A 12,599-nucleotide genomic window follows, 5' to 3' on the forward strand; every position below is an offset into this window, starting at 1 on the left:
GGCCACTTCAATTCCAAGAAAATACTTCAAGGGACCTAGATCTTTCACCTCAAACTGACTGGATAGGAACTCCTTTAGTCTCTAAATTTTCACCTTCTAGTCGCCTGTGATCATTATGTCGTCAACATACACTATCAAGGCTGCAATTTTTCCCTCTCCTTTTTTCACAAATAATGTATGATCAGTCTGACACTGTTTATAACCAATCTGCTGAACGACTAGATGAAACTTGTTGAACCAAGCTCTTAGTGATTGTTTTAGTCCGTACAAGGACTTCTTTAACCTACACACCTTTTTTTCTTGGTCTTGAGCATAAAAACCAGGAGATTGCACCATGTACACCTCCTGTTAAAGATCACCATTCAGGAAGGCATTTTTAATATCTAACTGGTGGAGATCCCAATCAAGATTAGCAGCAAGAGAAAAAAGAACTCTGATGGAACATCTTAGCAACCGGAGCAAATGTCTTTGCATAGTCTACTCCATACACCTGAGTAAACTCTTTCGCCACCAACTGAGCTTTATACCTTTCTACCATACCATCAGCCCTATGCTTTACTACAAAAACCTACTTGCACCCTACCGGTTTCTTTCCCATAGGAAGATCCACTAATTCCCATGTACCATTTTTATGTAATGCATCCATTTCTTCTTTCATTGCATCTGTCCATTCAGGTACTAAAAGAGCTTCTGCCACATTTTTGGGGATAGGAACACTGTTAATGGAAGAGAGAAAAGCTCGAAAAGAGTATGAGATGTTCTCATATGAGATAAAGTGGGAGATAGGATGTTTGGTGGTACAAGACCTAACTCCCTTCCTTTGTGCAATAGGGATGTCAAGGTCATTGGCAGAAGAAGAATCAATGGCAATAGGATCAGAAATGTCAACAGGAATAATGGTACCTGGTGGGATGGGATCTGTCCTCGATGAATCTGATGATGTTGGCGGTACAGTTTCAAGTTGATCCACAACTTTTGAACCCGACTGGCCCTTGCTGCGATGGAGGAAGACACGGAACGAAGGAGGGTCGGGTAGAGGAGGTAGCACTTGAAGTTGTTTCTCCTCTACCCTATTCTCCCTCTGAGGAGAAACCAGATAGAAAGGATCACTCTTAAAGAAAGACACATCCATAGAAACATAGTATTTTCGAGAAATAGGATCGAAACAACGATAACCCTTTTGAGAAGACGGATAGCCCAAGAAGATACAAGGGAGAGCACGAGGGTCATGCTTACCATGGGTAGGACACAAATTTTGGACAAAGCAACGACAACCAAACACCTGAATGGGAATAGAGAAAAGGGGGGCTTTAGGGAATAGCAGCTGATGTGGGGCCTTGTACTCTAACACCCGAGATGGCATACAGTTGATGAGATAGGTAGCACATAATACAACATCCAACCAAAAACGGATAACCCACTAGCCACTTCAAGTAGATGGTGGTTTTTTCTTTCTGCAACACCATTTTGTTGAGGAGTTTTGGCACAAGAGCTACAGTGGATAGATCAACACGAAGCAAAGAACTCCGTGAGATCACTGTGGAAGTATTCTTTGGCATTGTCAGACTGGAAAATTTGGATCTCTGTCTGAAATTGGGTGAATATCATGTGTTGGAAGTCTTTTACAATTTTTGGTACTTCATCCCTGGACCGCATGGGGTGCACCCATGCATATCGAGAATAGTCATCAATAAAAGTAATGAAATATTTATAGCCAAGCTCAAATGGTAAAGTAACAGGGCCCCAAACATCAGAATAAACAATATGGAAAGGAAAATCAGATTTATTATTTCTTGAAGAAAAATGATTTCTACAATGTTTGCTCAATTGAAAAGTTTGACATTTGAACTTAGACGCCGACACTGATTTAAATAAATCCGGAAGTAAGATTTTTAGCGACTCAAAACTCAATGGCCGTAAGACTAGCTTTGTTCTCCAGCATGTAGAGGCCATCCACCATACAACCTCTACCAATCATCTTCCCCGAGTCCAAATCTTGTACAACACAAGAAGAAAGGAAAAAGGTCACTAAACAATTTAAAGAATTTGTAATGCTACTGACAGAAAACAAGTTTGTAGGTAATTCCGGGACATGTAATGCATTAGAAAGGGTAAGTCCAAAAGGAAGGGTTATGGTTCCTTGACTAGCTATGGTGGAAAAAGAACCATCAACTAATCTCACTTTGTCCCTACCGGATAAAAGTTGATACGACTGAAAACAATTTGACTTACCCGTCATATGGTTTGAGGCTCCAGAGTCAATTATCCAAGGGGAGTCAGGTGAACGGGAAGACACATGGAAGGTTGTGGCAAGATTACCATTACTTGAAGTAGATGCAAAAGAAGTCGAGGCAGGAGGAGCAGAATCCATCTGACAGATTGCTCTCCCATACATATTCAAGCGGTTACAGAAAGAATTAATGATATCTTCTCGGGGATTGGCAACGGATGGGCAGTTCTGGTGAATAGCAGTAAATGGTAGAGGCTCCTGAGAAGCCAAGTTTGCTATATTAAACCGTTTTTGACTTTGCTGTCCTGGCTTCTTATTCTGATCTGATTTCTTACTCAGCTCTTGGGCCCACTTTGGCTTTCCATGGAGGTCCCAGCAAGTATCTCGAGTATGTCTGGCCTTCTGGCAATGAGTACACCACAACTTATCCTTATCATCCACTCTCTTTTGGGAGTCGCCCTTCTTAAAGGAATTATTGCTTCCTGCACCTATACTCCCTTTAGCCACTAAGGCAATCTGCTCCTCTTTAGAGCTATTCATCACAATGCGCCTACTCTCTTTAGACTGTACTAGAGCATACACTTCTTGCACTGGAGGAAGATCTTTACTTCCTAATATCTGAACTTTGAGGGACTCATATATGGGGTTCAGCCCCTAAAGGAAGGCAAAGACCCGTTGTTGGGAAACCAGAGCCTTGTAGGCTTTAGCATCAGCATCACACTTCCAATCAATGTTCTGATAGTGATCTAGTTCCTTAGAGATTGAGGTCAAATCTGAATGGTAGGCTGAGAGGGTCCTCTCCTCCTGCTTACAAGTAGATGAGGCAGCTTGCAATTGGTATATTTTGGCATAGTGGCGTTGCTCTGAATAGGTAGATTTTGCCTGCTCCCAAATCTCAACAGCTGTTTCAACCCACATGGAAGTCTTCCTGGCTGGAGGCAACATAGATAGTAACAGCCATGACATCACCATGCTGTTTTCCTAATCCCACTTATCATGTTCTGCCCCCTGAGACTTTGGTTCTTTAGTTTTACCATTAATGTTGCCTACCTTTCCCCTGGCTGTTATGTATAGTTTGATTCCCCTTGACCATTCTTGGTAGTTAAGACCATTAAATGGTATCACAGCCATGGGAAAACTCATGTCAAATCCCCCACTCACTTCACCTTGACTTTGGGACCCACTAGACAATAGAATCTTCAGAAGACTTATTATAAGATTTAGGTTTCCAGATCAGGTCTGTTCATAGAAGGTTACCGTTCAGCCACTGTTCAATTTCAGTTCAGTCAGTTCAGTCAGTTCAGTCCCCAGTTCAGTCGAAGTTCAAACTATAATTCAGTTCAGTCACAGTTCAGTTAAAGTTCAAACCCTAATTCAGTTCAGCCACAGTTACAGTTAAGTCCCCAATTCTACAGTTCAGTCACAGCCACTGTTACAGTTCAGTCAAGGTAGCCGACCACTGTCTTATAGTTACAGGTCATTTAGACCTACACTGCCCAGTTGACTAGGTAGAAAAAACAGGATCACATGATCCAAAGTTCAAGGGAACTTAGCAGTTTCAGGTCATCTAGACCTCCAAAAAAGCACTTACCTGGGTACAAGAGAGGATCACTCGATCCTCAGAAGATAGATTTATCTTCGCAGCATCAGATTCTTCCTTCCTTTTAAGGGTTTCTTGGCACAGGGCCAAGGAAGAAGAGAAGATAAACAGAACCCCCTTCAGATCAGTCCGATCTGCTTCTTGATCAGATTCAATCCACAGCAAGAAGAGTCCAAAAAAAAGAAACCTTATCGCACTTTTTCTGATCTCAGAAGGCCAGCTCTGATACCATGTTTTCAGGACTGAGATATCAGAGAAGGAGAGGAAGAGAGGAAGGAGGAAGAAGAGGAAGAGAGAAGAGAGAAGAATGTTTAGATTCAAAACTAGGAGCTGGTGGCTCCAGCTCTCTTTACTTTTTATATTAGGGTGACCCAACTTAAAATAAAAGAGGTGTGAAATTATAAGATTGCCCCTGCGGCACTAAAGAACAGAAATATAAAAAACTGCTAGGAGAACTAGTGGATTTCAACAGTTTCTGCTTGTTGGCATTTTTGTTGGATGACTCCTTGTCACCTGTGTTAGTTGTATCTTTTTATTCACAGTAATAAAATTTTCTTCTTTATTTATCTTAAAAAATGATGATGATGATGATGGCCATGCTACATATTTTATAGTACTAATGTTATAAAGCATACCTAGAAGTGTCAATGTGGTATCCTGTGCCATATCTGGCATGTAGCATGTCCAGCAATAGTACTTTAGGCAAGCAAATGTATCTGGATATCATTGATTTTGGTTATTCATATCTATTAACTTGTAATAGTTGAAGTGAAATGACCTACCCTATATAAATAATATTTGTTCTTTAGTTCATTTCTTTTGATTGGGAATTGCTAGTTCAAACTACTGGATTTTAGGGTTTTCTTTTAATAATTTTTCTCCATTGTGAGTTTGTTGCAGATTCCTGTGAACAAGGTTAGAACATATGGTGACTTGCGCAATGTTCTGATGAAGAGAATATTTTTGTCAGCTTTGCATTTTCGGATCAACACAAGATACAAGGTACAATTTATAATTATGTTTGTGATTTGAAACTTTCCCTTTTTCCCTCTTTACCACTGACACTTACCTGTTCTCTTTTTGGCCATAGCTCAACTTTGGATTATCAATGACAACTTTATGCATAACCACAACATGTTATTTTTGGGATTGACTATGTGAATGTTGTTCATCCATTCTGCATTACCCAAGCCCATATTTTCTACTAAGGCATAAGAAGTCAAAACTTCCCTCACCAAAAGAAGCAAGGTCTCCTTTTGCCTTGTTTTTAATCAATAACTAAAAGTTATTAATGATTGAAATAGCAGCATTAGCTGCATTACATAGAAAAGGTATCTGTAAAGAGAGGAGACCTACCCACAAAATTGAAAATACACCACAAGGGTAAAATCCCTACAAGAATGAAAACAAAGGAAAGAGCTAAATCAGAAATTCAGAATGGAATAGCCCCAATACAAAATCTATCTCCAAGCACCTTCCATCACTAGTAAATCAGCTGCATAGTTAACTGATCTTGGAGATCAATGGTATGAGGGTTGAGCTTCCCCCACTGCTGACTACACCTCTCTAATGGATGGATAAGCCTTCCAGAGCATGGGACTTTACCAGGTATTGAGCTAATTAAAACCTTGAATCACTCTCAATGATCAGAGGCTTAAGACCTATGGAGAAACATAGTTTGATCCCTTGAAGCATTATAGAAGTCTGCTTTTGTTGAATCACATTTTCATTCCAATTCCACATTGCCTAGGATTACCAATAGAGCACTGAGCACCCATTGAAATTTAGCTTGGCAATATCCTTAGGGAAGGGATCCATCTTGAAACATTCTAGTCAGAGGGGATTTTTCCACTGTATGACACTCCCTAATAAGGGAGTCCACTGAACTCCTAAATATCTCCTCCAATAACTAATGAATGTATCTGGTGTAAGTGATCTTTGCCATTTCCTCAGAGTGATTGGTAACCATTAAAAGCCTTGACATACCTCTCCTATCGCACACTTTAACTTGGGGTCAAGTTTTTCAATGATGCAGAAAACTATTACGAATGGGTCATAAGTTCAGACTGTTCAGTACAAATTTGCAAGCCCATTCTTAATGGGTAGGACAATCCTCACTTTTGTGAAAATCCTGCTACCTAAAGTTTATTGCTTTTCTTAGTTTAAACTGACAAATGAGACCATGTGTGTAGCCACTCTTGCATGTCCAAGTTAGAAATGTTTGGAAGGGGAATATTGCAAGAAGATACTGTGGGGATATCTTGTTTTTATTTTTTGTTTTTCTCTTTGTTGTTGTTTTATTAGATTGCTTGGGTATTAAGTTTACTACCTCTCTCAATATGTAGTTATTTTCTTTCTCACTTTTAAAATTAATGGATGAGCTAATAAACTATTCTTTTATTTGTTTGCAACTCTTGGTCCTTGTGTATAGATTGGATTGCCCCCTTTGGAAAAACTGTCAGCCTTAGGAAATAGGATTCTCCTTGCTTTCCTTTTTTGTTCTCCTCCTTTATTTGCTCTATCTGGGGAGCCATACTACACATTATGAGCTCCGGTGATTTGTCTGTTTGAGATAGAAAAGATAAAATGCATGGCCTGTTCAGGCACTGAGATTCTTGAGAAGTTTTATTGATGCAGATGTGGAAAAAAGGAAAGAAACAATGGAAGGAAAATCAAGTTTCTTCAAATTCATCAAAAAAAAAATCAAGTTTCTTCAACTTCCTACACCAATGGAAACTTTGTGTAGTTTTTGGATTATTTGAATGTTGTCATTTTGAGTTGTAATTTTTTAGTATCCTAATAAGGTTTTTAGAGAGTTTTTTTTGAATTTTGAAAAGTTGCAATCATGTCAATTTTACTTCACTCTATTTTTCAAGTGTTTTAATTTACATGATGTTGGTGTAATCATATAGGTTATTGAACTATCTATCCAATGAGAGCATTATAAATCTGATGTGTTTTGAGAGAATTATGACTGATTTGCTGATAGGGTGTTAGTCTATTGATGGGATTTGAGTTGTACTATAATTTTAGGGGAATAAAATCTCTTGTCGACAAGTATATGGTCACATATTCAAGTCTTAGAAAGGCCACTTTGTTCAAGAAATTCCAAAGATTAGGTCCATATCCAGTCCTCCTCTTCCAAGACCCTAGATATCTGGGACCACCATTGGATTATAGCCCTTGTCTTGGAATTGTTCTTGGTTTTATTATTGAAGTAGATTTATAATGGGTTATTAAAGTTATTTTAGGAGTCAAGAGTCCTAATTTGAGTGCCTGTATGAGTTACCCATGAGTTTGACTTACTTTTGAAGTAATTAGAAGTTGCTTTGAGTTAGTTCCTGGTTGAGTGTGAAGTTTGTAAATAGAGATCTTAAACCTGTATGTTGAGTTTATATATAGAGTCATTGTTATTGAAACAAGGAGATTTTATTTGATGAATATTGTTCTACTAAGCAACCTATCTCTTTTGTATTTGCTCTAAAAGTAAGTTTTCTTCTTTCTTGCTAACCTCCTGCTCATTTTTGGTGGGCTGGAAGCTGTCTACTTGTATCTTTATCTCTATCCTTCATCATTAATTATCCAAATTGTTTTCATTCTACAAAGCCTAGATATTGCATGAGACTTACTGGAGTATATATTATAGAACTAACACTTTTATAATATGTAACATATGTTTTTTATTGGAAACAGTAACTTTTTATTAGAAGATAATTTTGTTACAACTGTCAAAGACACCCAAGGATGACAGATTACTGGAATAATCACCGGCAGAAGATATCAGAAGACTGGATAAATTTCAATGAAAAAATTTCAAATACATCATCAAAATGTATCACATCTACCCAGCCATGAGCCCCTCATGTAGTATGTTCTAATATCTAAATTCAAATCAGACCTTTCCTGGTTCTTTTGGCTCTTTTGGATGATATATTAGTTTTAGGATCCAACTAAGAACATTAGATATCTTTGGATGAATGGTTGACTCTAGATATGAAGCTGAAAAGTTTCAGGAAACCAGACAACTCTTCAACTAATCGTTACAGTGCTAGCGCTAAAAACCTAGCACAAATCACAAAGTTGCACAGCCTTAAGGGTGCAATAAAACCCAAAGAAGCATAAGAAAACTTTGAAGCTAATGAATTAAATACTAGAGTTTCAACCTCTCATAACTCTGAGAATCATAGGCCTGTTACTCAAAATATTCTTCCTAAAGCATTGTTAACACTCTTCCAGATTAGATAATGTCTGAACCATGGATTTGATACCATGCCAATTTGCAGAGAAGAAAACAGTAACGAGAAAAATAGGGATCAGACAATTTAATGTGGTTTAACTTCAGTATCCACAGGAGAGAACCATAATTCCACTATATTGGAAAATAAAACATATCACTCTCATACACACACATAACACAAACTCCAGAGAGTTAATATTAGGGGAAACAACACAAATAGAAGCATTTTTGATAAAAAAAAATGGTGATTCTGTGATTTTATTGTCTAACTATTGTAAATGCAATTCATTTACTAGGTTTATAAAGAGGATTTTCAATCTAACCGAAATGATAGAAGTCAAAATGTCAATTATATAGAAGAGAAGATGACTATAAGCCTAAAAGGGAGATAGAGAGAGATGCCTATTTAAGTCTCTTAACAATATGTCCCTGAAATTTCCCCATTTATACATGCAAAATGCCCATGGTATCAAGATTGTGAATCATGCCCAGTCATAACACAAAGGGCAAAAAACCTAGATTTTTTTATCATTATCAATTTATTCTATTGTAGAACATAAGGAGAATACATGGACACTTATTTGTCAATTAGTTAGATAGATGGGTAACTCAGGACCTCTACAACAATAGGCTGACAAAACATCAAAGGCTCAAGCTACAGTTATATTTTAGATTTTTCCCTTGGGCTTGGTATTCCTCTCTCCAATTCCATTCTTGTTGACCCCAAATCTAGCTAGGTATCTGCTAAGCTGTTTGCCCACCTAGATCTAGTTGAATGAACAACTCGGATTGTTAGATAATGCCAAAGCTTCTCTGATTTGATGTCTTAAACACCAAGATCCTTCAACTTTTGATAGCAGCCAGCAGATACACAGCTTGACAATCTCCTTCAACAACCTAGAATAATCGACCCAAAAAATAGACAACTCATATTACTTGACCTAGAACCAAAACCATACACCAATCTCAAACGACATCAAATATCTAGCCCCTCCAATGTGGTCACACAGAGATCAAGGACTATTGGAACTGTCAAATATCATCATCATCATCATCTTGCTGGCACTGCCTCACAGTCTCAGTGTCAATCACTCCCTGCTTCCTATATTTCACATCGTGAATGCCTTTATTGCTCATTTTCCATAGCTCCTACAGTATCCAAATTGGATTCCTTTTGTAGCTTTTGAAAACCAAAGAACTCAATCTATTGTAGGTTGTCTTCTAAAATCGGATATCCTCATAGACACAGCATGGATAACTCTTGGGCAAGGTATTATCTACTGGCAGTAGTACATGCATGACATTGACAATGGTTACAGTACATGTGGTGAATCCAGGGGAATGTCTCTCAGAGAGACTGATTGATGGGCAACCTACCTCTCTACATGCCTGAAAAAGAAGGGTACTGGGTTCATCCCAAGTATGCACATACACTGGGCACCTGTTGCATATCTCTTATTCATATGCTTTACTTGGATACCTAGCAGTTCCATACAGGAAAAATTTGTAATTGTTTTGTATTAATTTGTGTAATTGATTCTGCAGAGCTCAAATCCTCCTTTCACATCAATTGAATTGGATCACAGTGATTCTGGAAGAGAAGGGTGCACTGTCACTACACTTACAGTTACTGCAGAGCCTAAAAACTGGCAGAGTGCAATTAAAGTTGCTGTTCAAGAGGTCCGTACTCTTTGCTTTCTACACTAATACTGGGTGGTTGGATGAGCCAACAAAGTCTTCATAGGGGCAATCTCTTTAAGTTGCTTTAATATCTAGTCCTTCTCTTAGATAAAATATAATTTTTGTTTTAGAAGCTTCCTTCCCTCTATATACAAAACCAAGCAAAAGTAAGTTGAAAAATATATATCTAGGCCTCCCTATGGTATCCCATTGTTAAGGGATGGTATCTACCATCACTTGCACAAATTCCTTTGTAGAAACATATATGAAGCACTTATGAGCCTAGCATTCTCAGCATCATTTTCATTGCTTATTCCATCACTAAAATTGGAAACTGAATTTTGCCAAATTGTTTATACTTCAATGAATCATAGTCTGGATTCTAGGGTATCAGGGTAAATACAGAAGCATGAAGCAACTAGGGTAGAAGGGCCTTTTGTGCTTGAGGCCCAAGCCTCTAGGTGAGGAATGCAACTTTTTTTTTTTGAAAAATAAAGAAAAAAGTTTATTAAAATAAAAAGGAGATGAAATACAACAGAGGTGATAAGATATCACCAAAGAGCAATAACACCCTCATACACCCAAAATAAGCCAAAGAACCCACAGCTTACAAACAAGAAAACCCCCAACCAAAACTGAGCAAATTACCCTGAACATCCCCAAAGAAACAAGGATCACCAAACTGACAACTGACCCACATCAAAAACCCCTTCCTGAATCGCCCCCCTTCAATCTTCATCCGTGAGAATATCCTCCTCATCTGAGACATCCTCATTCTATCCCTTGTTTCCTTCCGGATGAATTTTTCTCTTCAATTTCTCTTCCTTTTTTCTTTTTTCGAATTCCTTGAAAGCCCTCCTTGCAAACCCCTCACCCCCTAAGAAACACGGACCCAGACTTTTCCCAAACGTAACCTCTCTCTCCACTAATTTCTGGGGAGCTACACCACCTGAATCTCCTTCAATAATATCACTACTTTGTGGCAACCTGTTTGCAGCAGAGTCAGGCTTGACCCCACTCAGCTCGCTTTCCTGATGTTCCTTCATCTGTTGGGGGATGAAAGACTGAGCTTGCTTCATTGCCTCCCTATAATTTGCAACGCAAGGTACAGTTTTTTTTTTTTTTTTAAAGTTGAAAAAAAGAGTGACATATTTAAGCACTTAAAAATTCAAGCATATGAAACTTTCAATCTGTTTGTTTATCTCCTAGTTTCATTACTTAAAAGTAACTAGTGTGATGTTAAATATTTTGTGTTCCTAATCCTAGGAGATCGATCCTCTGCCAAACTAAAGCCTCCTGCCTAAACAAGTCTATGCTGGGGTTTGGGGCAATGCCCCCAACATAAAATTTTGGTCCTTATATATACAGAAATTGGTTTTGTGATTTTAGTCACAGTTCATTCTATTTTAGGATTAGGAATATGATCTTAGTTGTATTGTTTTGTATTTAGTGGAAATTTTACCACTTCCTTCCAATTTCTAAACAAAACATCCATAGGAATATCATTACATAAGTCTAGAGTTTTTATCCAATGGACCACTCTTATGTTAATTGCTTCAAAAACTGCTTCTGTACTTCTCTCCTTGTCTGAAAATAACCTTGAATTTCCCTCCTCTCAAATAGTCCAGTAAATAGTAGCTCTTGTACATCTCCACAATACCCTTTCCCTTTTCTTTGACCAAGTAAAGATTGAAGAATCAAGCAAGCTTTGCACATTTGGTGGGGGAGTCCACCTGTAACCAAACAAAGAAAGAAAACAAGACCGTACTCAAAATTTTGTTTGAAATGACTCCCAATTCCTTTTAACAATTCTTGTCATCCTCATTTGTTCAGATTCCAGTATCTATGCTTCTTTGGTGCAGGTTCGAAGGCTTAAAGAGTTTGGAGTTACAAGAGGTGAATTGGCTCGCTACATGGATGCACTATTGAAAGATAGTGAACAATTAGCCACGATGATTGATAATGTACCATCTGTGGATAATTTAGATTTTATCATGGAGAGTGATGCTCTAGGCCATACAGTTATGGATCAAAGACAAGGACATGAAAGTTTGGTTGCTGTTGCTGAAACAGTTACACTTGAAGAAGTAAGATTTGCACATTGACACTTTTGATGATGCTGAGATTTTGCATGTTATACTTATGGTAGCTTGGTTCTAAATTAGAAATTTTAAATCTAACTTATGTGGTAATCACATGAGTTTCACAGATGGGGCACCAAGGTTTAAAATATCGCAACGTATTGGTGAGTATTGTACAATACAGATTGATTTTTGAACCCACCGATACTCAAAACATATATTGTTTGATGACTTTAATTCTTTTAAACAAAAGTAACAGTCATATCATACCTTTGGTGAAATTATCAAGAAAAACAAATAAGATAAACACTGAGTATTGAAGCTGGAAAACACACCATAAGCAAAACTTGTGGATCATGCGTCTTAAATACTTTGAACTTTGGGGGTCACTGAATGGCTTGGATGAACTAAGAATCAAGGTGATTCAGACCTCTTAATTAAAGATCAGTCACTTGGGCCTATTTTAAAGCCCACTTGGTACATGTCTTTTGAATAAAATAAGTTGGTCAACACATTTAGAGCGCTGATCTAAAAGAATGTTAATGGGTTGATTTATCCTTGCAGGGTGGTTACTTACCCCCCACCACCAAAAAAAAAAAGTCTTTTAAAGTAAGATCAGTTCTAGAGAAGAAGAGAGAAAAGATTGTGTGGGACTGTAGTTTTATTGGTAGAGGTAAGAAAAATCAACATTCAGCAGATTCAAAGATCATGCAATTCTTTGGCAGATGCACTTGCCAAGAAAAGGGCCAACAGAATACAAATGTATTTGGG

At 37.9% G+C, this 12,599-nt stretch overlaps 1 protein-coding gene across 3 annotated transcripts in view; it reads left to right on the forward strand.

The window, feature by feature from the left end:
• SPP (Insulinase (Peptidase family M16) family protein) overlaps positions 1–12,599 on the forward strand; it is a 105,284-nt gene that overhangs the window by 38,268 nt on the left and 54,417 nt on the right. For all 3 annotated transcript variants that reach the window (XM_010272345.3, XM_010272346.3, XM_010272347.3), the window contains exons 9-11: positions 4,731–4,832; positions 9,613–9,747; positions 11,610–11,834. In XM_010272345.3, the coding sequence (XP_010270647.1) occupies positions 4,731–4,832; positions 9,613–9,747; positions 11,610–11,834 (462 nt within the window). The remainder of the gene's footprint in view (positions 1–4,730; positions 4,833–9,612; positions 9,748–11,609; positions 11,835–12,599) is intronic.

Source organism: Nelumbo nucifera, chromosome 6, assembly GCF_055504915.1.
Source record: "Nelumbo nucifera cultivar China Antique chromosome 6, China Antique-T2T, whole genome shotgun sequence".
NCBI lineage: Eukaryota > Viridiplantae > Streptophyta > Magnoliopsida > Proteales > Nelumbonaceae > Nelumbo > Nelumbo nucifera.